Source organism: Stomoxys calcitrans, chromosome 4 (assembly GCF_963082655.1).
Source record: "Stomoxys calcitrans chromosome 4, idStoCalc2.1, whole genome shotgun sequence".
Classification (NCBI taxonomy): Eukaryota; Metazoa; Arthropoda; class Insecta; order Diptera; family Muscidae; genus Stomoxys; species Stomoxys calcitrans.
This window is the reverse complement of record NC_081555.1, coordinates 57,040,534-57,067,986: the sequence shown is the minus strand read 5'-3', so window position 1 is coordinate 57,067,986 and position 27,453 is coordinate 57,040,534. Positions and strand designations below refer to the sequence as shown.

Sequence of the window (27,453 nt, the reverse complement as noted above, 5' to 3'; positions counted from 1 at the left end):
TAAGTATGTAGCAGATAAATAATTGGTTTCTATTAAGTAGGTGTAATTGTAATTATTTTTGGTATGTCTATAAATGTAATAAGCCACATAGCGGTTTCAGAAGGCCTCGGGGGGAAATGTACAACAAGTCTACAAATAAGTGTTTAAGGACTAACTTAGTTCTAGAGAGCTTAATTTCCAATTAGATCATACTATGAATTAAACTAGAATTATTTTTATTGTATGTTTTATTCATATTTTTACAATCAAGGCAAATGCTCGTATTAAGTACTTGGTAAAGTCTTTTATTTGCTTTAATTTTTGTTTGCGAAAGAAATGAAAGCTGAAGTTGAAATGCGAGAATAAATGATGGAAAAGAATTCTTCGACTTAAAATTAGAGTCTTAAAAAAATGTTAAGGCGGTTGCACCGATTTCTTTGTTTCATATCAACATGCTGTTCACAACGGGTTTTGTTTTGTGTTGTTTGTTATAAATATTTTTTGTAATATTTGTCTTTAATCTAGCTATGAATAAATTTCTAACAAAAATACAAACTACCAATATAAGATGCTAAATTTTTCTTGTGTCTGATGTTTTTATATTTCTACTAAAATACATACGTAATAAAACTTTGGTTTTTGTTGTTCTTTTTTTTAACAAAAAAAAATGGAGCTGTGTTGAAATAAAAACTTTAATTTAAAGTTTAATGATGAAATTAAAAAGAAAAAAACATTGAACGCATTCCCTCAAAAGACTGTTGTAGTAGATATCAGGGCGATGAGGACGATATGCGAGCTAAAGTTATATAAGTACAAAATACAAGAGACCGTGTGTCAAGTGACTAGAGAATAACTAGGAAAGAAAAGAGGAGTGGGGTGAGTTGATTGTAGCCTTTACTTTTCAACTCCCAACAGCTTGGCTGCCTCATCTGGCGATGACATCAATTTATTGAGTATGCCCTGATCACTGATGCCCAAGAGATTGCCAATTAGATCCGATTGTACCATAGCCGAATCGTCGTTAATATTCTGCTTACGCTCCCTCAGCACTGAGAGGCCAGCTCCATTGCCCCACTCGTTGGCCTTGCTTAGCAATTCCTGTATTTTGGAGCCCATGGTACCCAACAAGAGGGCATTAAAATTCGCAGGTGGTGCTGCTGGTGCAGCCGGCAATGGTCCTTGTTCGTCATCTGAGTAGTCTGAGCAGCTATTGCCATTATGCAGACCATCAACTCCGTGCAACGAGCCATTGCCATGAAGACCATTGTGCTTCTTCATGTGGCGCAGCATGCTGTGCTTCAATGTGAATTTGCGCAGGCAAATGTCACACTGAAATGGCCTCTCCCCCGAATGGGTACGCATATGGCGTCGTAGATCTTCGGTGGACCAGAAACGTCGCACACAAAATGCGCATATAACTTTGCGATTGCTATAATCTGGATATTTTACTCCCTTTGTTGCCTCCTCTTGGGTTCGATTGCGCTCCTCTTCCTCATTGGAATTGATTTGGTTCGCTTCGACCTCACTATCTATGGCGCCTTTGGACAATAACAAATCATATTCCTGAGTGTGAAAACATTTGATGTGATCCAGACATTGAGCTCTCTCAGCAAAGGAACTCTCGCATAAATGGCATTTATAAGGCAATTCAGAAGAGGAAATTGCCGAAGCTGGTGCCGCCTCGGTCTTCAGTTGGAACTGGTTAAATTGTACTTCCGCCAGCTTGCGAATAGCCTGGCGCTGTTGCTGCTGACGCTCTTGCTCAAGTTTCTCCTTTTCTCGTTGCTCTCGCTCCAGGCGTTCTCTTTGTTCTTCGGCCAAACGTCGCTTTTCTTCCTCTTCACGTTCCTTTTCTCTTTCGATTTCTTCAACGGACTTGGGCAAGGGTATGGGTTCGTTGACATCCTCATCGGGTACATAGACGGAGACTGCAGACTCCACATTGCCATGTTTGCGCAATAGATGGCGATCACAGTTGCTCTTTGTTGTAAAAAGCAAAGGGCAATGAGAACATTTAAAAGGTTTCTGTCCGGTATGTGTCAAAATATGTCGTCGAAGGGAACTAGACCAAGGAAACATGCGTTGGCAATATGGACAGGATACACGATTTGGAGCCAAGCTATAGGCTGACTTCTTCTTGGTTTGAGCACTGGTGGCAGCATCTTCAGCGCCTGAATTATTGCTTTCACTGGCACTGCCGGAGGCCACTAAACCCTCCTCATCACTGTGATCCATGTGATTGGCCACATCTCCAGGGCGAAAATAGCTGTTGAATGACACTGAGTTGCTGGTAGCATTGTCTACTAACTTTGCTACGGGCACCAGGTCTTGAGATTCATCTTTGAATGGGGAACTGGCCACCTCTTTCAGAAATTTTCCCACAGCTGGAGCTTGAGCAATCATGGATTTCATGGTGTTGTTGGAATTCACAGTAGCAGGTACTTCTGTTTTGGTTGGCATATTTTGGCCAGCCTTAATGGCCTGTTCCAATATAGACTCTGCCATCTTTTTGGCAGCTTCTTTTTTTTCTTCGGGCTTAAGTTTAACCTCTTCCACCGTGGTGGGTAACTGGTGTTCCTCCGCGGGGTCAGCGTCCTTCTCCATCAGTTGGATGTCATGGTCGGGATAGTCATCGTCATCATCATGAATTTCTCCCACCTCATCTTCATCCTCCTCATCGCATTCTTCATCATCATCATCTTCATCGATTACTAGTTTGGGCTCATCGTCCTCCATGGAACCGTTAGGGGTGCCATTTTGACTCAAGTGCTGTTGCTGATGTTGTTGATGACTGGAATAGTTGGGAAAGGCATGTGGCACCGCAGCTCCACCATTGTTATGAGCACTCAAATGATTTGAAAATAAATTTGAATTGGCAACACTATTTGAACCATGTACTAAAGCTTGTTGCAGAAGATCCGGATCCTTCCGAGCTTTGAGTTGTTGGGCCAAGATTGCATATTTGACCTGATCCGAAATAGGGGAGTGGCTGGTAATTGATGAATTTGGATTACCACCATAATGCGCGTGGGCAACGGCAGCCTGTAGGCGGGTTATGTTATTTATATTGGCAGCATTGCTGGCTCCGCGGCCACGCATTACATGATGACCACTACGCTGACGTTGAGCATAATATTGGGGATGTTGTTGCTTCACGTGGCGTTCCATGTTTGATCGCAGGGTAAAGCGGGCAGAGCAATGTTCGCAGGCGAAGGGACGTTCGGTGCGATAACGCCTTTGCTTTTGTTTAGGCATAAACACGCCATTTTTTAAAACCATTTTAACCGGCCCGTTGGATAAAATGGTAGGTGGCAAATGTGGAGTTTGTGTGGACAATGAGCCATTCACAACATGTCTGGGTATGCTGAGATGACTCGGGTTGGGAGAGAGTAATCCAGCCTTCGGCGAGGCCATTGAGACCGAACTAGACTTTTCCGTCATCATGGGACTAATAGGAGGTAAATTTGCTGTAGGTGGTGCAGAAGATGTGGCCTTATCCAAATCGGCTGAAGGCGGTAATGTCGTCCCCGCAGTAGTGCCCAACATAGTTCTAAAGAATGGAGCCAATTTCTGAAAATCAGCCATATTTTGAGGCATAAATGGAGAATTAGGCATTAGGAAGGGATTGAGTTGTGGAAATAGTAAATTTCGATATAGTTGCTGTAGGTATTGGGCCGTATCGTTGAGCCACGGCTGTTGACCCATAAGCAATTGTTGTTGCTTTTCCAGTGTTGATGCCTCATCGACACTACTGGGCATCAAAGGGCCAATGGATATGTTCTCTTCCTTTTGCATTAGAGGATGAGGCATTTCATCGTTTGTTTCATTGGGTTTCTGTGCGTTTGTTCGGCCTGTAGGCTTTTTGCTCAGATCTAAAACGTCCATACTCATATCAATGGCAACAGTTGCAGATTTTTCACTCAGTTGTTTATCGTAACTATCGTTGTAACCTGAGGAAGATGTGGATTTGTCCAACATTTCATTTAGGTTCTTCACTTGGATTTTTGCCGGTTTGGGGGAGGCATGATTATCAGTCCCCGATGTCAGCATTTCTTTGAGATGAGAAACAGGCGTGGAGCTGTCTCTTCGACCGGGCTGTTGATAGAATTCAATATCGTCTTCGATATCAGGTGAGGAGAAGAGATGTTGCTTTTTAGTAGGATCATCACAACTCGAATCCTCAGAAGGATGATAGATAATGGCACGTTTAACTTCATCTCGAGTTGTTTTGGCGTGGCGATTGCGCAAATGGCGTTCACAGTTGGCTTTGGTTGTAAAGGCATAATTACAGACGGCACATTCATACGGTCTATCGCCATTGTGTGTACGCATATGGCGTACCAGGGCCGCCTTGTCACAAATCGTATATGGGCACATATTGCAGCGGAAGGGACCCGCAGGGCCTACCTCACTAAGGTGTACTCGGTTATGGCCCTTGAGGGCCCTGAGATTAGGAAAAACCGCTGTACATAACTTGCAGGGGAACTCGCCGCGCAATTTCATTTTACGAAATTCGGCCGTGAAAACATCTTGGGCCTCTTCTTCATCACGGTCGTAACTGAATTGTGATGATGGCGTATTCACAGATTGTTCAAAATTTTTGAGGAAATTCGAAGTACTCGACGACGAGGTCATATTAAGTATCGACTGGATATCAGCTAAATCTTTAGAATCATGGCCGGCAGAAGGTTCCGATTTAATATCGTCTTCGGCAAGATCTAAATTATGATAAGAGGAGGAAGGCGTGTGGGTTCGGCTCATCATATTTTTCAATTCCACGTGTTGGAATAATTCTTGGCGTCTTCGTTGGTCCGCATTATGCTCATGGTCATCTGGAGAATGATCTTGCGGAGAATGTCCCACAGAGTGTTCACTTAACTTCCGCTGTCTCGGAGTGCTAGGGTGGTCAACAACAACCTGAGGTTTCACATCATCAGCCGAACAGGGATGTATGCTGAGCTGATGATGAGAACGGAAAATAACGCCGCAATGGGTACACTTGGCTGGAATTTCTGGGTGTTTGGCATCCATATGCTGATCCAGGGCCATAACATCAGAAAATTCATCATCATTACAGACGGGACAGATTAAGGGCTCATTGCTGGAAGCTTGAGCCGATTTGCCATCTTCCTCGCGGCTGTTACGGGGGGATGTATTGGAGTTGGCGACGTTGGTGGATTTGTTGTTAACAATTGCTTTTAATTGTTGCTTAAACAACTCTTCAGAGTTTTGATTGCGTTGTTGTAGTTGGTGTTGCCTAAGGAGATCATCATCAACATCATCGCCACCACCACTTAACTTACGTTTATAGTTATTATTGTTAATTTTCAAGTCATTGTTATTGTTGTTGTGAGCCATTGAATTATCCGAAGAGCAGCACTCACCATCACTTTCATAACTTTCTCGAGCTGATGTGGCTTCAGCGTTAACACTTAATCGCTTGTCATTAGCACCTGTCGTGTTACTGCTGCCGCCTATGTTGTGGTTGTTGTTTGCTGCAGCAGATGCCAACACACCATGGCTGTTGAGCTCTGCCTCGTTGGCTGTAGGCGAAGCCGCTACCACTGCTGATAATTTAACGCCTTCACTTAATTGTCCACTATGGCTTAATGGCGTTGGGCAACCCCCAATTGCCGCTTTCGCCGCCGCCGCCGTGGTGTTCGAGTTGAACTTTGTTCCATTTGAGTTGCGCCGATGATGTGTGTGCTGATGCTGTTTGTGGGTGCGCATGTGGCGATGCATGTTGCCATTTGTTGTAAAAGTGAGATGACAATATTTACAATTGAATGGTCTTTCCCCAGTGTGAACTAGAACGTGGCGATCCAGCGAAGATGCAGATGACAGTACCTTATGCGAAAAAGACAAAGGGTGTTGGAAATTAGTAGGGCATACAAATAAAGAATGAGAGAGGGAGAGAGAGCGAAGTAGTAGTTAGAAGAAGCAATACTTTGTAATGTGTTTTCAATGAATCTACTAAAAGTTGACGAAAAAGTCTCGGCCAAATCGAAAAATACTGAACATAACTCTGTAACTATCTTTAAAATTCAGTTTTGGGTGAATGCTTCGATGAGTTGGCCATCATGATTGCTTATTTGCACTGCTAGGATAAAATAGAGTAAAATTTTGGGTAAAAAGCACCAATTGCTCTTGGTATATGTCAAAAAAATCACACCCAGCGCTCCAATGATTTCGCTTCAACTGCTCAATTGTCGATTTGAGGGACTCATCAGAACGCTCGGGATCAAATTCCGGCTCGAACATCAACAAAAAAAATTTTAACTGGTGGTGATCTCTTCATTAATGCTAGCAACAATGTGAGGCATTCCGCCATCTTAGAATTCGATACGAAAAGTTGTTAGTAGCCAGCACATCATTCTGGCTTGGCAAAAAATCATCCCTCATCATTAAGCTTAAACAGACCTCGAGCTCGATTTTTTAATTAGAAAAACAAAAAATATTCAAACATAGGTCGAATAAACGAAATAAATCCGATTGGAATAAATTAAGCTAAAACTCTAATCGAATTGCATATGAGGGAAGTATCTGTTGTTCCTTCATGGATTGTTTATGCGAAAGTTTATAAAACATCAACATTGCGAGCTCGATAGAAAAAAAACTATAATAAAAAAACATTTTTTCTTAAAGCCCTAAGCTATACATTTCGGAATTTGTGTGACCTAAAAAGTGCCAAATCTAGTTCGAAAGGACATTAAGTTGGCATACCTGATATCAATTACTAATTGCGATACATGCTTCACAAAAGATCGCAGGTGTAGGTTCCGTATTTGTTAAACGACTATTTGTAGATTTTGGATATCTTTTCTTTACTGTATAGCTTGTAAAATTCTGAGTGATGAATGTAAGAAAATATGAGTATATATTATATAGACTAAAAATTGTACGTATCACAAGTTCAAATTTTGACAAATGTTTACTTTGATTTTTTCGCAAATTACACCTACATACGTAAATTTTGTTTTCGTTCTTTAGATCGCTTCTGTTTTTCATATTTTTAACAAGGATATAAAAATTGTTATACAATATCAAAGGTAATTAAAATCCTAGCGACAAATGGCTATGAAACATCGATCAATTTTTAACTCAAAAAAAAGAAACAATAACGCTATTTGTAAAATATTGGCTCAAGCTTTGGTACCCGTATACCAAATATGTGAAATTTCAGTCAAATAAGACAACACATGAGGGGTTTGGGCTCTAACTGAGGGTCTGAGACAGTCTTAGCAAGCATCTGAGCAACGGACACAGTTTTCCAGTTGCGTTTACAATTGACACATTTTTTCTCCTAAATTTAGTATTCGATTGCTTTTGGGGGCATTCGATCCTTCCCACATCACTGGTTTACTGTCACTTAGAATTATCGACTTACCTTTGAGCAAATACGGCAGGTGAAATTCTCCGTATTCCCTGAGGTATAATTGTGGCAGCGAATGTGATTTGTAAATTGATGCGGTGTGGCCGAAACCACATCACAAATTGGGCAAACATATTTCATATCCTCGCCCGTTGCTGAGTCGGCGCTTGAATTGCTACCATTGCTTTGCTGATGAGGCGGTGTGGAGGCGGCCGATGAACTATTCGATTTAGAACCACCATTATTGTCACCATTGTTAGGGCCAATATTTTCAAGGACTACGGTAGTAGCTGTCACTGGGCTTGAACTCAACAACTGACTGCTGCTGGCATCAACGAAACCAGACTCGTTACCATGATCTATGGAACTACGATTGAAACGGAATTTCTTACGCAGCGAATTGGGATTGTCCGCGTTATATTCTATGTGTACGCTGGTATGTTTGTCCATGAAATTGCGAGAAGTCAGGCGACGCTTGTGCTGCATTTGTTGGCGTGGAGCTGTAATGCTCTTCTCATCGGCCGACTCTTCATCATCGTAGTCATTGGCCTCATCGGAATCCTGTTGCATTTTATTGCGATGATGCTGCAAATATCTTTCGTTATCTGTGTTACTCGGCTCAACTAAGGCACCAGCAGCGGCATTCCGTGTTTTATCATTGGTCACAACTGGGGTAGAGGTGGCTGCACTCAATTTTTTCGGTGTGCGACCCAAATCCAAATGCTCCAACGATGATTCGGATGTGGCTGAATCACGTCTCTCCATTTTAATGGGGGTGGCGATTGTAGCGGTGACGATGTTATGCACAGGCCCATCATCTGGGCTGTTATTGTGTGTGTGTGTGGCCAACATTGTTATTGTGATTGAAAGGGATTTGAAAATGTGCTACTTTGCTTTTATGGCCGAAGATATATCTATCCTAAAATGAGAAAAAATAATTATTGATGAAGTTTGAGATTTAACGCAACGATGATGTGTTTGATTTTTTTTTTCTGTTAAAAAAATTCCCACTTAGTTAATATAAGAAATTGCCTTCCGAAGGTTGTACAACCCTCCAGACTCGCCACGTCCACCCCTTTGTGTACGTGTTAAAAGAATGCTTATCGATATCATATGCTTCTGGGAAATATATCAATTTGAATTCTTCTATCTTGCTAGCCACTCCATATCTCATCCAGATACTCTAATCTAGAGAGAGAAAAAACAAAAATAAAAGAGGAGGGGAGAAGAATACAAGCATTTATATTTCGCCAGAGTTTATTGTTTCTTCTCGCGTTGATTACAATTCTTGAGATTATAAAGAAACATTTCGAAATACCTTCAGTGAAACCTTCCCCTCCTCCAGCAAAACATTTTCAGAACAATAAAATGATAAGATATTCGATTGGTATTGCACTATTATCCCAATAGTCAACGAAAAAGAACTTTTGAAGGCATTATATTTAAGGAAGGCGCATTTCTCAATACAACGAACACTTAATACATGTTGTCTACATGTGGGGATCATAAAATGGAGAAAATCTTTTACAGATTATAGTCACAAATATATATGGCTAGAATATACATTATTATATAATTTTTTATTTTTGTTGGAATTAGAGGGCCAACTTGGATGCTCCTGTGTGGTTGCTCTGTTATTGAGTTTAGAGACAGTTTAGAGAAATCGTTATGATAGCATACATTTAGATATAACGATTTCGATTAATGCAGATTTATTAAAAGTAAAATGTTGCTAAACATTTCAAAAGGATGTTAAATTTCATTCAAGGCATTTCATACTGACGATAGAGTGCGGAAAACTGCGTTTACAATAATGGTAAATACAAACTAAACCCTACACCTGCCCTATAAGTACAATGCAAAAGCTATAACCAATTCTGAACTAATTTTGATGGTCGTCGGCGGATGTTTTCAGATGGGTTATTAAACAACCCGTGTCAAATTTACAGGAAATATGTTCAAACTGTAATAACTACGGTTGACAAATAATAACATAATTGCAAATTACCCAAAATCGGACGAACATATATATGGAGCTATATCTAAATCTGAACCGATTTGGAGCAAACTTCTCAGATATTGTGAAAGTTGATGAGGAAAGCGTTGTACAAAGTTTATGTAAGATTGGTCAATAAATGCGCATGCAGTGGCTCTAGAAGTGTAAATCAAGCGATATACATAAATGGCAGCTATATCTAAATCTGAACACATTTCTATGAAATTTACCAGTCACATTAAGAGTCAATCGAAAATCCTTCCTACCAAGGGAATCGGTTAACAAATGACCATATTATTGCATTATTACTGGAAATCAGACGAACTATATGGGAGCTATATCTACATCTAAACGGACTTCGATCAAACATTTCAAATACAGTCACAGTTGTCGAAGAAAGCGTTGTACGAAGTTTTGGGAAGATTGCAGCGGCTCTAGGAGTAAAAATTGGGCGATATATATATATATATATATATATATATATATATATATTGGATTGTCTAAAAAGTATTTGCGGATTTTTCATATAGTTGTCGTTGACAAATTTTTTCACAGTTTGTGACTCTGTAATTGCATTCTTTCTTCTGTCAGTTATCAGCTGATACTTTTAGCTTGCTTTAAAAAAAAGTGTAAAAAAAGTATATTTGATTAAAGTTCATTCAAAGTTTTATTAAAAATGCATTTACTTTCTTTTAAAAAATCCGCAATTACTTTTATATATATATATATATATATATATATATATATATATATATATATATATATATATATATATATATATATATATATATGAATATGAGAACTCCAGAAAAAATCCTTCTTAACAAATTTCAAAAGAATCGGTTAACAAATTACCATTTTATTGCATTATTACTGCAAATCGGACGAACATATATATGGGAGCTAAATTTTTTTTTCAATTTCGATAGGCTTCGATCTAAGCCGAAAAACATGCCTGTACACAAATTAACATGGACAGACGGACGGACAGACGGACATAGCTAAATCGAATCAGAAAATGAGTCCGAGTCGCTCGTTATACTTATCAATGGGTCTATCTCTCTTTCCTTTGAGTGTTACAAACAAATTCACTACGTTATAATACCCTGTACAACAGTAGTGGTGTAGGGTATAAAAATTTCAAGATTAGCCAATGGATTATGGTGGAGTTATCCCACATTCAATTCGAATGAATGGTTGGAAAAATTTCTAGTTCCAAAACGGAGCCACATCTAGATCCCATATATAAGGAAGCTATATCTATATATATATTTTTTTTTAATTTTGTAAGACATAATTTTAAAATTTAGGAAGTTCTGCAGAAAAAAATTTTTGGGCATTTTTAAGTCCATCTGTTTTAAAGTCCATCTGTTGGCAATTATTTTGTTAAAAAGTTTGAATCCTGACGGAATGGCAACCCTGCAATACACGGATCTAGAACCTTACTCTTTCTCTTAGTTTGTTCTATATGTGATTCTTTTCTTAAGAGAATGCTTTATATATTTAGATGTAAATAAGAGTCGAAAGATATTTGTCATTTTAGAACTATGTATTTTTATTTAAAACTCTTTCATCTTTCCCTTCTAGCAAAAATTAAAATTTTATGCTTTTTATTTTGTTCTACAACAATAAAATACTATATCAATGTTAGTATTATCTCCCCCTTAGTTTTACCCATTCATTGTGGAAATGGGATTTTTAGGCTTATCAATAAATAGGTGAGGTGAATCATATTTTCACTAACCTGTTTTCAGAAACAAAGCAGCACCATAGTCGTAAGAATATCGTTAGGTGGGGTGCTAAGATAAGAAATTGAAGGAAGCAAATTTGTGTGTCAACAGCCGTGCCGATTGCTCTTAGTTTAGGGTGGGAAAGAATATTGGTCAGGTACACATAATGTGTCCACAACGATCAGTTATTTGATTTATCCGCGATAGCCTAAGCTAGGGAAGTATATATAATTTTTGTTGTGCCCCTATTTATATGAAAAGGAAATACTGCAAGTATAGTAGTAAGTATAATCCCACTAATTTGAACAATCCATGCCCCATAACGTGCAAGCCAATCTTTCAGTTAGGAGACATATTCGCTCTGGGACATTTTGCTAAAACAGCAAACATTTCCTGCTGTTTTCAGATGGTGAAAAGTTAAAAGTAGCCAAAAAAAGTCGCAAATATTTAAAAAACTTTTGTGTTACAACTAACAAACCCAACCAAAGAGTCAAGAGTCAGAGTCGAAAAAAATCGCAAGCGGCGAAACCAAATAAGAGACGCGGAGTCTGAAGTCAAATTTGAGGGAACAAACAGAAACAGCGAGACTGGTGGTAAAGATGTTATTTAATTATTATAGTTTTTACGCTTGTTAATAACGTCGAAGTATATGTTACTTAAATGAATTTGTATATTTTTGAAAATTTAACGCACAAACATTTTAAATATTGTAAACAAATATATTTTCTCATGTAAGGGTACCATATTTTTTGTAAAATTGTCTGAAAATTGTTGGTAACGTAACGAATTTTCATGAAAATGTGGTAGAAGAAAGAAGAGAACATTGAGAGCAACCCTGCCAGAATAGAAACTATATCAGCGTCATTACGCTAGACTCAAACTCAAGCCGCGGCGGTTTTTTGCTTTCCCATATAAAATCCATTTAAACAACTCGACGCTGACTCTTAGATTAAGTTTAGACTCTAATCTTTAAATTGATTTAGACTCTAATCTTACAAATTTACTTCATTTCAATAATTTTTTAACGATTTCAAATTAAAGCATATCAAATAACCGATAAGATCTTAACTATAAAAGAAAAAAAAAAAAAAAAAAACAATTTACCAAGTGTTTTGCCTGTTAAGGCGGAGATGTATAATTTTTTTTTTTAATTTTCATTTTAATTCTCTTTCGAGACGAGCTTAATGAACCAAATTTTTTTTTCTCTAATCTAAAGGTAAAGAAAATTCCACAAAACCAATCAACCTCTTGATTAAGGAGGTCATCATCGGAAGCCTTTAGTTGTGAAAGCTACTAGACCATCATTGCACAGTGTTGGCACATCGAAAAATCTTGGAAAGCATTCTGGAAATTTTGAACGGAAAGAGATATGTCCAAGAATGTTTACGTAGTCAATGTTGAGGTGTTTTTCAATGAGTATGCAAAATTTGGTGACCCTTGTGGGTCCACTGGCTGATCTATGGGACTTGAAAGTTGGCCACCTCGAGTATGTCAAATATTGGAATGCTTGCCAAACAGTCATTTATAGACCGATCGGCTTGATTCTTTTTATACCCCACACCACCACTGTGGTACAGTAGAAGAAGGAGAAGAGCTAGAACTATTGAGATAGAACTATTAGAAGGAGATGAGCTAGAACTATTGATATGTATATCGATCGGCTTAGAATCACTTACTGATTCGATTAAGCTATGTCCGTCTGTCTGTCCATGTATTCTTGTGATCAAGTTACAGGTCGTATTTATTGTCCGATTGTCATGAAATTTTGCACAGGTCTCTTTTTGGGACAAGGATTGAGATATAGGGAGATGGGAGATATAGCTCCCATATATAACTTTCATCCGATATGGCAGACTGGATTTGGAGATAAGTTCCATTTATTAAAAGTACTACGTACACTAAGTGGTGTAGGGTATTATATAGTTGGATCCGCCCCACTTTTGCCTTTCCTACTGGTTTAAAAAATAGAGCTAGACTTACACGGATTTTCTTTTACAATTTTTTAATTTTTATGCGGGTTAAAAACTTAAAAAAACTTAACTTTTGGATGAAGAATCGGATTTCAAAACATAATACGCCAAAATTATTGTAAATTATGTAAGCAATCGAATTTTTGTATCAATTAAAATCGACAGACAAAATTTCTTCGCAAATCAAAAAATACGGAGGAATTTTTACCTGAGGTTAGCAATTATTGGGAGAACCTTACAACTTTTATACATGTATTATACGCTTTTGGAATGGTATGTATTTAGACGACTAATGCAATAAAAAAATTGCGCGGAAAAATTCCGAACATGAATTATATATTTGGGGAACAATCGAAAAAAAATAAATCTTTTTTTTTTTGGAAAAATGACGTGTAACTTTGACGAGCTATCAAATCGGAACGGTTAAAGATATAGAGATATTTTCAAAGTTTGTAGATAAAATTATGCTTTGAAGAAAAAAAAACCTTCTAACCTTTCTAGCGATGTCAAATATTTTCAATCGGTTTACAAACAGTCTCACGATTATAAAAATACCGAAGATACATTGACAAAAATTATCAAAAAAAAAAAAAAAAGCAGTTAGTCCAATAACTTATAAACCGTTGGAAATATGCAGGAGCACAAGCACTATCTCAAAAAAAAAAAAGACTCAAGCCGATCGGTTCATAAATAACTATTTGGCAAGCAATACAAAATTTGGCACTCGAGGTGGCCAACTTTCAAGCCCCATGGATAAACTTCTGGACTAACTAATTTCGTGGACATATCTTTATACGTTCAAAAGTTCCAGAATTATTTCCAAGATAACAAATACCGGCACTTAGGTGGAGAAACAATACCACACATGAACCAACCACATCAAAGGATGCACCTAAAATTGCCATATGGTTTGATAGCTAAACATTTTTCCTTTTCCATACATCCTTCAGCTGATATCAGCAAATTTATTTTTCTGGGTGTTCGAATGAGCAGTATAATGAATAGTGAGTAAGGTGCTTGATACAATTTTGAGTTTGAAGCTGGGCTCTTAAGCAAATGCTTCCATTTTCGCAACTTAGGGGCATACATCTTTTAATAAAGCAAGAAATTTTGTTTTAAGGATTAACCTGGGGGCCAGACTACCGCATACGTCAACGAGCTAAATCGTACTCGTTCAGGTACTCGCGGTAAATCAGCCCCCGTTTTGAAAACCTTGAAATAATATAGAAGCGTGCATGTAACAAACTTCAAGCAGAATTTAGTTTCTTAAAAGAAAAATAAAATGTTCTCAGAGCAATCCAGTTTATATAAATTTTGGCAGTTACGTTACGATTCGCATCATCTTTGAAGAAGTACGGTCCAAAACCATAAACCGCACCGAACTGTGACTGTTTTCTGGATGCATTGGTAGCTCTTGCAATGCTTCGGGCTGATCTTTACTCCAAAATCGACTATTCTGCTTATTTACGTACCCATTGAGCCAAATATTAGCTTCGTCGTAAAATGGAAGAAAAGCGCGGGGAATTTTCTTAACAGAGCACGCATTTTGATAATAAAATTTAATAATTTGCAAGCGTTGGTCGTTTGTAAGACGATTCATGGTTATATTTTAGACCCAACTGAAGATGTTTGACAGTGAAATAAAACACGAAACGAGCGTGTGCTGTTTAAACCATTGTTGCCAAAAAGATAATAGCTAAAAAGTCAGCCTTTCCAACGTGGCCGGGTAGAACCCATTAAGATGAGGCAAGTTACCCCTATCCTTAAGTGAGATTTTCGCATGAAACGTGTGTGACTTTTGTAAACTAATTTGGGTGTTTCTTTGTTCCAAACTTAATTTCCCATGAACATCCCATTTTTTATGCCTAGTCCGAACGGCGTGTCGCATAGCTACACCCCTTAGAAGAGAAATTGCAAAATTGCAGGATACCTCACAAATGTAGCTAGCATAAGTTAGGAGATAACCACCGGTGAAAATGTTTTCTGATGTTCACCAAGGCGTTCCTATCATTAACAAATTTGATTGTTTGACCAACTAACAGGATGATTTTATAAGCTTAAACTTTCAGGTAAGACATCAAATTTCAAATTCTAGCATCCAGAACTTTTGTTGGTGTCTTCCAAATGGAAGTAAATATCCTTCTTGTAACAGTGTGCTGTTCAGCGTTTTCCTTAACATAATATTTGTGGGAACTACTAATGGTATAAATTAAATTTGAACTAAAAATATTTTTACGGCTAAAGATCACACTTTTGCATATAGAATTGATTTATAGCATACGTTTCGTTTAATAATTTAATTTAAGAGGTATTTACTCATCCATGACGGCATTTTAACAAATTCCTTATTTTTTGTAGTGAGCTATCCTGGATTTATTGAATTAATTTATTATGTGGATATAATTACATGGCAACAATGTTTGCAAAACATATGAAACAATTATTACCATTTTGAGGCTAAATAGTAAACTTGTGTTATTTCTTTATACGAAAACAAGACTGCAAATTAAATCAATTATAAATCAAAACGACAACAAATAAGATAAAAGAAAATAAATGAGAACCATGGCAAAAGAGTAGCCCATCATTCATTCATTAACTTGTACTAAACTGGTTGTAGATATGTCTAAATAGCATTTCGCAAGTTTTTTTTTTATTTGTTGAGTTATTTTTGCTTATTTATATTCAAGATTTAAAAACATTTCGGTTTGAGTGTTATTAAGTTCTTTCGTAAGTTGTCTTTTTTTTTGTTTAATCAATAAATTGTAAATAACATGTTAAGAATACAATATGCATTTTGGTTCAACGACTTTGCTATATATAAAAAAATAATATATGAAAAAAAAAATTATTTGTAAAAGTTAAAAGAAAACTGGAAATAGTTGCAATCAAAAAATATGCAATTCTTTTTATTCAAGTGAAAATAAGACGCTAGAAATAAAGAAGGAGTGTACCACAAAAATCTATTTGGATTTCAAAAGTCACTTGAATGGAAGCTGCCAGTGCTGCCAAAAATATATATGAACGAATCAAAAATGTATATGTCGGAATACCACGGTTTTTTTGCTATCTAGTAAATAGTTTTGAGGAAAAAAATTCCACTTATTTTGTTTTTCTTTTTTTTTTTCAAAGTCACCTTAGGTAAGGTTCGATTAGATAGAAATGAGTATGCCACTAAAGATATGGATCTAAGCCAGTAATCGTTTTGTTGTGTGCTCTAAACACTAAAAAGTTACCTTAAAAAACACTTAGATTTTTTTCACCTTAAATTGCGTTTTTTTATTCAAATTAATGGCAAAGTTTTCAGTGAGCAATAGATTTTTAGTTGTCTGTTTTAAAAAAATCAATATTACCTTTTAAAAATATTCTGCGATAATCCGTTTTAAGTTAAGTATGTGTGAGCTGTTTTCCAATTTGCCAAATATTTTTTTGTAATATTTTTGTATTTGCATCACTAGTTTCCAATGAAATTGGAGTAAAACTTTGTCTCATTGTTAAGGCATTGTAAGTTTAGGAAACAAATTTTCTATTCTTATTTTCTTTAATTTTTCTATTTTTCTTAGAGAAAATTGTGTGACATTTCTTTAAGCTTTTTGGTAATTTTCACTTTTAATTATATTGCACCATAAAATTATTTTGTTTCTTCTGTGGTGGCTTTCAGGCTTTTGTATTATTATTATTTTTTTTACTTATTTTTTGTTATTTGTTTTTTGGTATTAAGTGAGCAATATATGTAAGCATACTATTATGTGTTTTTTTATCTTTGTTGAATATATTTTCCGTTCCGAGTTTTCTGATGCCTTGAATTTTTCTAAACAAATGTGTCTTGTTTTTTCCGAGCGATGCATAGATTTTTTCTCCGCCTGATGTATCTACGTTCGCGAACACACCCGTAATGATTGGTTTCGTTAAAACCCAAAACTAAACTTAAGTTACGTTTGTTTGTCGCAGAGCACGTCGTCGAGTACACAATTACGGGAGAAACTCTCTGCCCACAGAGTTGAGTTCAAAAGCAACAACGTATCCGTTACACGATGCATGTATATGTACGATTCCTCCTTTTCTTCTTCGGTTTCTTATTAGTTTTCTAGAGTGCTGCTGCTTTTTCGTTTGTACAAAGTGTAGAATTTGTATGTGTGTCGTTTGGTCTGAGTGGGGGTTTAGTCTTAATTTATCTAAATTTTTTGTATTAAGAGCAGTGTATAAGTGTGCGTATGTTTTCTTTTATGGATTGCAGGCTTAAATATAAGTATGCGTGTTCGTAGTATTTGCTGTTCAACAGTTTAGTTCTAAGTTATCCTTTAGTGCTGGACAGATGAAACTCAACTGAATTGATTCTGTCGATATGGAGTTGTATTTAAAGACAATTTTCTCACGCAGTCTACAAATTGTGTCCCTCTGCCGAAAAATGCTGCGGCTGCAAAACACAGCACATCCTCACAACACCATATCACAACGCACACACTCAATGTGAGGAGAACACTCATCTAATCCATTTGGATGAGTGAAGAGGATAGAGACGATGCGGCAACAGCATACAAAATATCTTCCAAGAGGATTGGGAAACGACTGAATGATTGGTCGCAAATGAGTGACAGAGCCAGCAAAACACAAACTCTACATGTTTGTAAGCATATGCAAAGCAAACCACTGAATGAGAGAGAAAGAAGAGCGAATAGGCCCCATCCACCAATACCAACGGCATTAAGAGCAGTTTCAATGGGTATCTCACTAACACAAAGTCCCAAAAAAATCGAATCAACTGAGATAACTGGTGAGAATTGTGCGAGAGTTTTTTTTCAATTGGGATGTGTGTGTGTGAGCTCATGGTGTGAACAGCACCATTGACCAGATGATGATGGTGGTTCATTTCGTTGCAAGACAATGTGAAAGAAAATTTATCTGCCAGATACTTTCGCAGTTGAAATATCGCTTGGTTTTTTGCTCTTCAAGAAGATATCATATTGCGGTAAATACCTTGTTCTACGTAGTGGTAACTGGGAGGAAGTTGGTTGAGTGCTTCTTATGTCTGTATGCGATTAGTTATTTGTTGTTATTGCAGACAGCGTCATTAAAACATCATCTCCATACGCATGTCTGTAACTTGCGTATATAATGAAATTTCTTATTGCCTTTAGCCAAATAAATACAATTGTCTTAATGCAGACTAGTGTTGCCAGTACTGGGAATTTTTTCCCAAATTGGGGATTTTTTTTTGAGAATGGAAATTTTTGACTTAAAACTTGGGGATTCGGGGCGAAAATCGGGGAGGTTTTGAGGAAAAACTTTTGCACTTGCATTTATTTGAGATAGATTTACTTGCAGCTTTTCTTTTTAGAACTGTCTAAAACCCTATTTGAATGCTTCATTAACTTAAGTGAATAAGGCTGTGATCTATAATTCATTTATATGTAGTAATTTTTGTCATTACCATTGAGCTTAAACTTGAATCGGAAAGCACTCATTGATATGCGAGAAGTTTGCCCCTGTTCCTTAGTGGAATGCTCCTGGGCAAATTTGCATTTGCATTAATTTTTCTCCATTTGATCCCAATAAGCAAAATACAAAATATTATTGCGATCGTTCAATGATCAAAGGATGTTACAAAGAGATAGGATTTTTGGTACTAGACCGATATTAGTAAAAAAAGTACAAAGTTTACATCTGTCGCTTTTTCTATAATTAAGGGGCGTTTCGTACCCAGTCATGACAACATTTTCCACTTTTTAGGCCCAAATACGAAAGCTATGAATTTACCTCCCATATATATAATTCGCTCGCATTAATTCGCTGTGTGACATCAGTCCTCCAACTCCCTTTAGGTTTCAGCTTCGACACTCTTCTTAAAATCAGAGTCTTTCAATTTTTCACAAGACTTATGTTTACAAGATTCTTTAGAAGAGGAAGGATTGTATATATTATGAAGAGGTATATGATATCTGAAAGACAATATTTTATTAAATCTTTATTGGGACAAAAGTCATGTATTTCCATTTAAAAAGGTTTGTGGATTATTTTTATACCCTCCACCATAGGATGGGGGTATACTAATTTCGTCATTCTGTTTGTAACTAATCGAAAAATTCGTCTGAGACCCCACAAAGAATATATATTCTTGATCGTCGCGACATTTTATGTCGATCTATCCATGTCCGTCCGTCTGTCTGTCGAAAGCACGCCAACTTCCGAAGGAGTACAGCTAACCGCTTGAAATTTTGCACAAGTACTTCTTATTAGTGTAGGTCGGTTGGTATTGTAAATGGGCTATATCGGTCCATGTTTAGATATAGCTGCTATATAAACCGATCTTGGGTCTTGACTTCTTGAGCCTCGATGCACGACGTGTTTTGTTATGATGTCGAACAACTTTGCCAAGTATGGTTTAAATCGGTTCATAACCTGATGTAGCTGCCATATAAACCGATCTTAGGTCTTGATTTCTTGAGCCTCTAGAAGGCGCAATTCTTATCCGATTTAAATGGTTTTTCGCACGACGTGTTTTGTTACGATATCCAACAACTGTGCCAAGTATGGTTCAAATCGGTTAATAACCTGATTAGCTGCCATATAAACAGATCTGGGGACTTGACTTCTTGAGGTTCTAGAGGGCGCAATTCCTATCCGATTTGGCTGAAATTTTGCATGATGTATTTTATTCTTACTTTCAACAACTGTGCCAAATAAGGTTCAAATCGGTTCATAGCCTGATATAGCTGACATATAAACCGATCTGGGATTTTGACTTCTTGAGCCTCTAGAGGTCGCAATTATTATCCGATTTGCCTGACAGTGTGTACGACGGATTCTCTTATGACCATCAAAATACGTGTTTATTATGGTCTGAATCTGTCTATAGCCCGATACAGCTCCCATATAAATCGATCTCTCTATTTTACTTCTTGAGCCTTCAAAGGGCGCAATTCTTATTCGAATTGGCTGACATTTTACACAGGTCTCCAACATATAATTTAATTGTGGTCCAAACCGGACCATATCTTGATATCGCTCTAATAGCAGAGGAAATCTTTTCTTATATCCTGTTTTGCCTAAGAAGAGATGCCGGGAAAATAACTCGACAAATGCGATCCATGGTGGAGGGTATATAAGATTCGGTCCGGTTCGGTCGGGAGGGTATATAAGATTCGGTTCGGTTTTTGTTAACTTGCAACACGTTTGTACTAAATGTTTAAATAAGTCCTTACCGATTTATAATTTTATTGCTCAATTTATTTTGTTTCATTTTCTTTTTATTATTTTTTAGTTCTTTATATTGTTTTCATTCTAATATAATTTCATACAATATTTATTTATTTGCATTATGTTATTTGACGCCACATGACGCAGATTTGGACAAATTATATTGTATGGTATTCACACATTTTGTTCTCTTTATTTAGCTGGATATATTGTTGTATTCACAATCCTGTACCTGTTGTGGTTAGAATCTCTGCCTATGATGCTGAACGCCTGGGTTAGAATCCTGGCGAGAACATCAGACAGTTGGCGACATTTGTGAAGAACTATGTCATACATAGAAGTCATGTAAAAAATTCTCCCCAAAGAAGTGACTCGGCGTGTTAGAAAAGTTTTTGTTACTACAATAGGCGTGACAATGACAAAAGGCGTTGGCGCTTATTATTTGTGATAGTCAAATTTCAACTAGTATGTGCTTAAAAATTAGAACAAAGTTTAAGTAGAAAAATACTGTGTAGGTGGTAACACTGGTAATACGTATAATCGTGCATGGAAATATGTATTTGTACAAGAATCATGAATCTTAGGGTTTGAGAAGGGACATGGTGATGTAGAAGAAGAAAGATATTCTCCATGGAAAACTAGAAAACCAGTTTAGGAGCTAGGCACAACAAAGAATACTCTATTGATAATTCATTCGCTCAAAGCAAGTGTACACATATACATAACAACAACATCATCATCATCTTTGACAACAGCAGCAACAAGAGAGCAGATGATGAGGAAAATGAAGAAGACCAAGTAGCAAATCAACTCTTGTGGAGATTAACAGAAATCTCAAATAGCAGGTTGTTATTGTTGTCTAGAGAGAAGACGCGACGAAGTCGTTAGCCAATGAAGAGGAACGAACAGTGATTTGGTATTTTTGTTGTTGTTTTCTTTCGGTTGCTATTGACACAGCATTGTTATTGTGTTCTTAGTTTTCTAGGAGCTTCCCCCTCACACTAATAACAGAATAAAATGGCAGCAGCAGCAGTAGCTAAATCAACATGATGATATACATATACACAGCATTCATATTACGTACTTAGCAAAGTGTGCTGGCAAGCATTCTTTTTCAATTTACAATTTCACCTTTATTAGTATTAGTTTTAATACATACAGCTCTGTTCAGAATAAAAAACAAAATGTTATTTTATAAAAATACATATATTATTATACCCTCCACCATAGGATCGGGGGTATACTAATTTCGTCATTCTGTTTGTAACTACTCGAAATATTCGTCTGAGACCCCATAAAGTATATATATTCTTGATCGTCGCGACATTTTATGTCGATCTAGCCATGTCCGTCCGTCCGTATATTGTATATTTTATGAAGAGGTATATGGTATCTGAAAGACAATATTTTATTGAATCTTTATTGGGACAAAAGTCATGTATTTACATTTAAAAAGGTTTGAGGATTATTTTTATACCCTCCACCATAGGATGGGGGTATACTAATTTCGTCATTCTTTTTGTAACTACACGAAATATCCGTCTGAGACCCTACAAAGAATATATATTCTTGATCGTCGCGACATTTTATGTCGATCTATCCATGTCCGTCCGTCTGTCTGTCGAAAGCACGCTAACTTCCGAAGGAGTAAAGCTAGCCGCTTGAAATTTTGCACAAATACTTCTTATTAGTGTAGGTCAGTTGGTATTGTAAATGGGCCATATCGGTCCATGTTTTGATATAGCTGCCATATAAACCGATCTTGGGTCTTGACTTCTTGAGCCTCTAGAGTGCGCAATTCTTATCCGATTGGGACAAAAGTCATGTATTTACATTTAAAAAGGTTTGAGGATTATTTTTATACCCTCCACCATAGGATGGGGGTATACTAATTTCGTCATTCTTTTTGTAACTACACGAAATATCCGTCTGAGACCCTACAAAGTATGTATATTCTTGATCGTCGCGACATTTTATGTCGATCTATCCATGTCCGTCCGTCTGTCTGTCGAAAGCACGCTAACTTCCGAAGGAGTAAAGCTAGCCGCTTGAAATTTTGCACAAATACTTCTTATTAGTGTAGGTCAGTTGGTATTGTAAATGGGCCATATCGGTCCATGTTTTGATATAGCTGCCATATAAACCGATCTTGGGTCTTGACTTCTTGAGCCTCTAGAGTGCGCAATTCTTATCCGATTGGAATGAAATTTTGCACGACGTGTTTTGCTATGATATCCAATAACTGTGCCAAGTATGGTTCAAATCGATCCATAACCTGATATAGCTGCCATATAAATCGATCTTGGGTCTTGATTTCTTGAGCCTCTAGCGTGCGCAATTCTTATCCGATCAGAATGAAATTTTGCACGACGTGTTTTGTTATGATATCCAACAACTGTGCCAAGTATGGTTTAAATCGGTCTATAACCTGATATAGCTGCCATATAAACCGATCTTGGGTCTTGACTTCTTGAGCCTCTAGAGTGCGCAATTCTTATCCGATTGAAATGAAATTTTGCACGACGTGTTTTGTTATTATATCCAACAACTGTGCCAAGTATGGTTTAAATCGGTCCATAACCTGATATAGCTGCCTATAAACCGATCTTGGGTCTTGACTTCTTGAGCCTCTAGAGGGCACAATTCTTATCCGATTTGAATGCATTTTTGCATGAGGTATTTTTTTTTTACTTTCAACAACTGTGTCAAATAAGGTTCAAATCGGTTCATAACCTGATATAGCTGTCATATAAATAGATCTAGGGATTTGACTTCTTGAGCTTCTAGAGGGCGCAATTCCTATCCGATTTGGCTGAAATGTTGCATGACGTATTTTATTTTTACTTTCAACAACTGTGTCAAATAAGGTTCAAATCGGTTCATAACCTGATGTAGCTGCCATATAAACCGATCTGGGATCTTGACTTCTTGATCCCTAGAGGTCGCAATTATTATCCGATATACCTGAAATTTTGTACGACGGATCCTCTCATGACCATCAACAAACGTGTTTATTATGGTCTGAATCGGTCTATAGTCCGATACAGCTCCCATATAAATCGATCTCTCTATTTTACTTTTTGAGCCTCCAAAGGGCGCAATTCTTATTCGAATTGGCTGACATTTTACACAGGTCTCCAACATATAATTTAATTGTGGTCTAAACCGGATCATATCTTGATATCACTCTAATAGCAGAGCAACTCTTTTCTTATATCATTTTTTGCCTAAGAAGAGATGCCGGGAAAAGAACTGACTAATGCGCTCCATGGTGGAGGGTATATAAGATTCGGCCCGGCCGAACTTAGCACGCTTTTACTTGTTAATAATTAAAGTAGATGATACCTACATGGAATCTCAATAAGTTCCTGGAATCTCTTTATAGGGTTTCAGGATAGCTGTAAATGCAATTGGTGCCAGGCATTACGCACTGCGTTCCATAGCTTTGACGCATTTGGCAGTAGGTTATCTTATATAATTTCAATGTCTCCCCATAAATGTTTTATAGGGTTGTGGTCAGAAGACTGAGTAGGTAACGGCATAACCTGAACTTCATTGACATGAAACCGCCGCTTGCAAATTTACTAGTATGTTTCCGGTAATTATCGTGATAGGTTTGGGTAGGTTGGAAAGAGGGTGCGGATATTAATCCGCCCCATGCCACTATGGACTTACACCTAAACCAGAAATCGGCTTGTTGTGCGCTCTAACTTCTAAAAAAGTAACCTCGAACAAGAAGTACCGTTGACTTTTAGCCGCGAAAGCCGGGTAATGACATAGGAAATGCTGGATCTCCCTATAGGATTTTAGACGTCCTACCGACCGTTTCTCTGTTCCACAGGGTTACATGCGCATTCGTCGCCCACGCCCTCAACTCGGATTGCGTCGACCCGAAAGTCTTCGGGTTAACCAAATTTATTGACCGCAGTTCTCCGGCCTTTACTGCCAAATCGTCTGCTTTTCCCAGTTACTCCGCTATGTGCCGGCACCCAAACGATGAGGATAGCGCTATAATAAAAGAAGGCGTTAAGTTCCTCCTTACATTCCAAGATTGTTTATTATCTTACCGTCCTGAATGTTATTGCCCTTATGGCCAGTTTACTCTCCGTATAGATGTTCATACTCGACGTCCTAGCGTTAACACCACACCACCTCACGCATTCCGTGATCGCCCGGATCTCCGCCTGCAGGACAGTATTGTGGTCAGGCAGTCTAAAACAGATCTCAGTCCCTGGGTTCTCAATGTATACCCACAGGCCCACTCTCATTATCTTCTTAGAACACCAATTTCAGAAGCATTTTCCAGTCTGCATAATCTAGAATTACTTGCTTGATATGTTACAAATCCATGATGTCTTTTACTTCACAATTAGACCTATACCTTTGACCAATAATCTCCAATGTTACAATACTTTGCCCCGCCATTTTTATCTGACGTTTTGTAAATTGTTATTATACCCTCCACCATAGGATGGAGGTATACTAATTTCGTCATTCTGTTTGTAACTCTTCGAAATATTCGTCTAAGATCCTATAAAATATATATATTCTTGATCGTCATGACATTTTTAATCGATCTAGCCATGTCCGTCCGTCTGTCTGTCAAAAGCACGCCAAATTTCGAAGGAGTTAAGCTAGCCGCTTGCACAAATACTTCTTATTAGTGTAGGTCGGTTGGGATTGTAAATGGGCCATATCGGTCCACGTTTTGATATAGCTGCCATATAAACCGATCTGGGGTCTTGACTTCTTGAGCCTCTGCAGGGAGCAATTCTTATCCGATTTGGCTGAAATTTTGTACAACGGCTTCTCTTATGACCTTTAACATACGTGTCGAATATGGTATGAATCGGTTTGTAGCCTAATACAGCTCCTCTATAAATCGATCTCCCAATTCAGCACTTAGGGGCTGAAGAAGTAGGAAAAAGATTCAGGAGGAATTAAATCTGTCTGTTATTGGTTCCATTACTAGTGAGCAGTTGTTGGAAATGACTTATTCGCAAAAAGTCCTAAAATGGTATGATTAATGACCAAGAAGTATACACTTGCATGCATTAAGTTCGCTAAAGGATATATCGATTGGCCGGAAAATGGAGGAATATTTGATGGAACAGGGTCTAAAGGTTCGTCTTCCGGACTGCCCAATACATAAAGAAAAAAAGGGAGGGCGTGCTTAGTTTGGCCGAGCCGAATCTTATATACTCTCCACCATGTATCGCATTTGTCGAGCTCTTTCCACAGTATCTCTTTTTAGGCAAACAAAGGATAAATAAAAAGAATTGCTATGTTATTGGAACAATATAAAGCTATGGTTCATTTCGAACCATAATTGAATTGAATATTGGAGACCACAGTGGAGTCATTGTGTAAAATTTCAGTCAAATCTAGTAAGTATTGCGCACTTAGGGGCTGAAAAAGTAAAAGTGGGAGATCGGTTTATAGGGGAGCTGTATTAGGCTACAAACCGATTCATACCATATTCGACAAGTATGTTAAAGGTCATAAGAGAAGCCATTGTACAAAATTTCAACCAAATCGGATAGGAATTGCTCCCTGCAGAGGCTCAAGAAGTCAAGATCCCAGATCGGTTTATATGGCAGCTATACGCGGATATGGAACGATTTGAACCATACTGAGCACATCAGCTGAAAGTCATAGCAAAATATCTCATTCAAAATTTCAGCTAAATCGGATAACAATTGTGCCCTCTAGTTTCTCAAGAAGTCAAGACCCAGATCGGTTTATATGGCAGCTATATGAGGTTGTGGACCGATTTCAATTATTCTTAGCACAGTTGTTGAAAGTCATAACAAAACACCTCATGCAAAATTTCAGCCAAATCGGATAATAATTGCGCCCTCTAGTGGCTCAAGAAATCAAGACCCCAGATCGGTTTATATGGCAGCTATAACAGGTTATGGATCGATTTGAATTATTCTTGACACAGTTATTGAAAGTCATATCAAAACACCACGTGCAAAATTACAGCCAAATCGGATAGGAATTGCGCACTCTAGACGCTCAAGAAGTCAAGGCCACAGATAGGTTTATATGACAGTTATATCAGGTTATGGACCGATGTGAACCATCCTAGGCGCAGTTGTTGGAAATCATAATTAAACACCTCATGCAAAATTTCAGCAAAATCGGATAAGAATTGTGCTCTCTAGCGGTTCAAGAAGTCTAGATCCCAGATCGGTTTATATGGCAGCTACATCAAAATGTGGACCGATATGGCCCATTTACAATCCCAACTGACCTACACCAATACAAACAGAATGACGAAATTACTATACCCCCATCCTATGGTGGAGGGTATTCAAATTAAAATAGCTATATTGTCACTTTTATATACTTAGTTTTTTCTTCCTTTACTTAATTTATTTAATTTTATAACAAATCATTCGTACTCCTATTTTCTTAAACATAGTTATTCAAAGACCATACGAAAAACAATCAATGGCATCAACAAAATATTTATTATTAGCTTATATTTGTAATTTTTGTTCTTACATACCCTGCTAAAAACCTTTAAGGTACGTTCAGATTAATCAAATATTTGATCCATCTTGTTTTGTTATTTTTGCTGACAGCTATATCTAAATATGAACCAATTTCTATGAATTTCATCTATATTGTCGAGTGTCAAGAGAAAATCCTTTCTGCCATATTTCGAGAGCATCGATTAACAAATGACCATCTGATTGCAATATTACTGCAAATCGGACGAACATATATATGGGAGCTATGTCTAAATCAGAACCGATTTCGGGAAAACTTTATATACATTATGGACATCATCGAGGAAAGCGTTGTAAAGAATTTTGGGAAGATCGGTCAATAAATGCGGATGCATTGGCTCTAGGAGTGAAAATCGGGCGATATAAATGTATATGAGAGCTATATGTAAATCTGAACCGAAATTCAACAGTAATGTCTAGAGATAGAGAAAATCCTCCCTAACAAATTTCAAGAGAATCGGTTAACAAATAACCATTTTATTGCATTATTACTGCAAATCGGACGAACATTTATATGGGAGATATATCCAAATCTGAACCGATTTCTATGAAATTTACCAGTTATGTCGAGAGTCAAGAGAAAATCCTTCCTAATAAATTTCAAGAGAACAGGTTAACAAATGACCATTTTATCATATTATTACTGCAAATCGGACGAACATATAGATGGGAGCTATATCAAAATCTG

The 27,453-nt window shown here is 37.4% G+C and overlaps 1 protein-coding gene across 1 annotated transcript; it reads right to left on the bottom strand.

Moving 5' to 3' along the window:
- Positions 1 to 639: 639 nt before the first annotated feature.
- Positions 640 to 17,344, bottom strand: LOC106091547 (zinc finger protein 236). The gene is made up of 3 exons (XM_013258094.2): positions 16,401 to 17,344; positions 7,367 to 8,270; positions 640 to 5,826 (listed from the first exon to the last, which is right to left on the bottom strand). The coding sequence occupies exons 2-3, from the start codon at positions 8,201 to 8,203 to the stop codon at positions 874 to 876; spliced, it is 5,790 nt and encodes a 1,929-aa protein (XP_013113548.1). The 5' UTR covers positions 8,204 to 8,270; positions 16,401 to 17,344; the 3' UTR covers positions 640 to 873.
- Between the last annotated feature and the right edge of the window lie 10,109 nt (positions 17,345 to 27,453).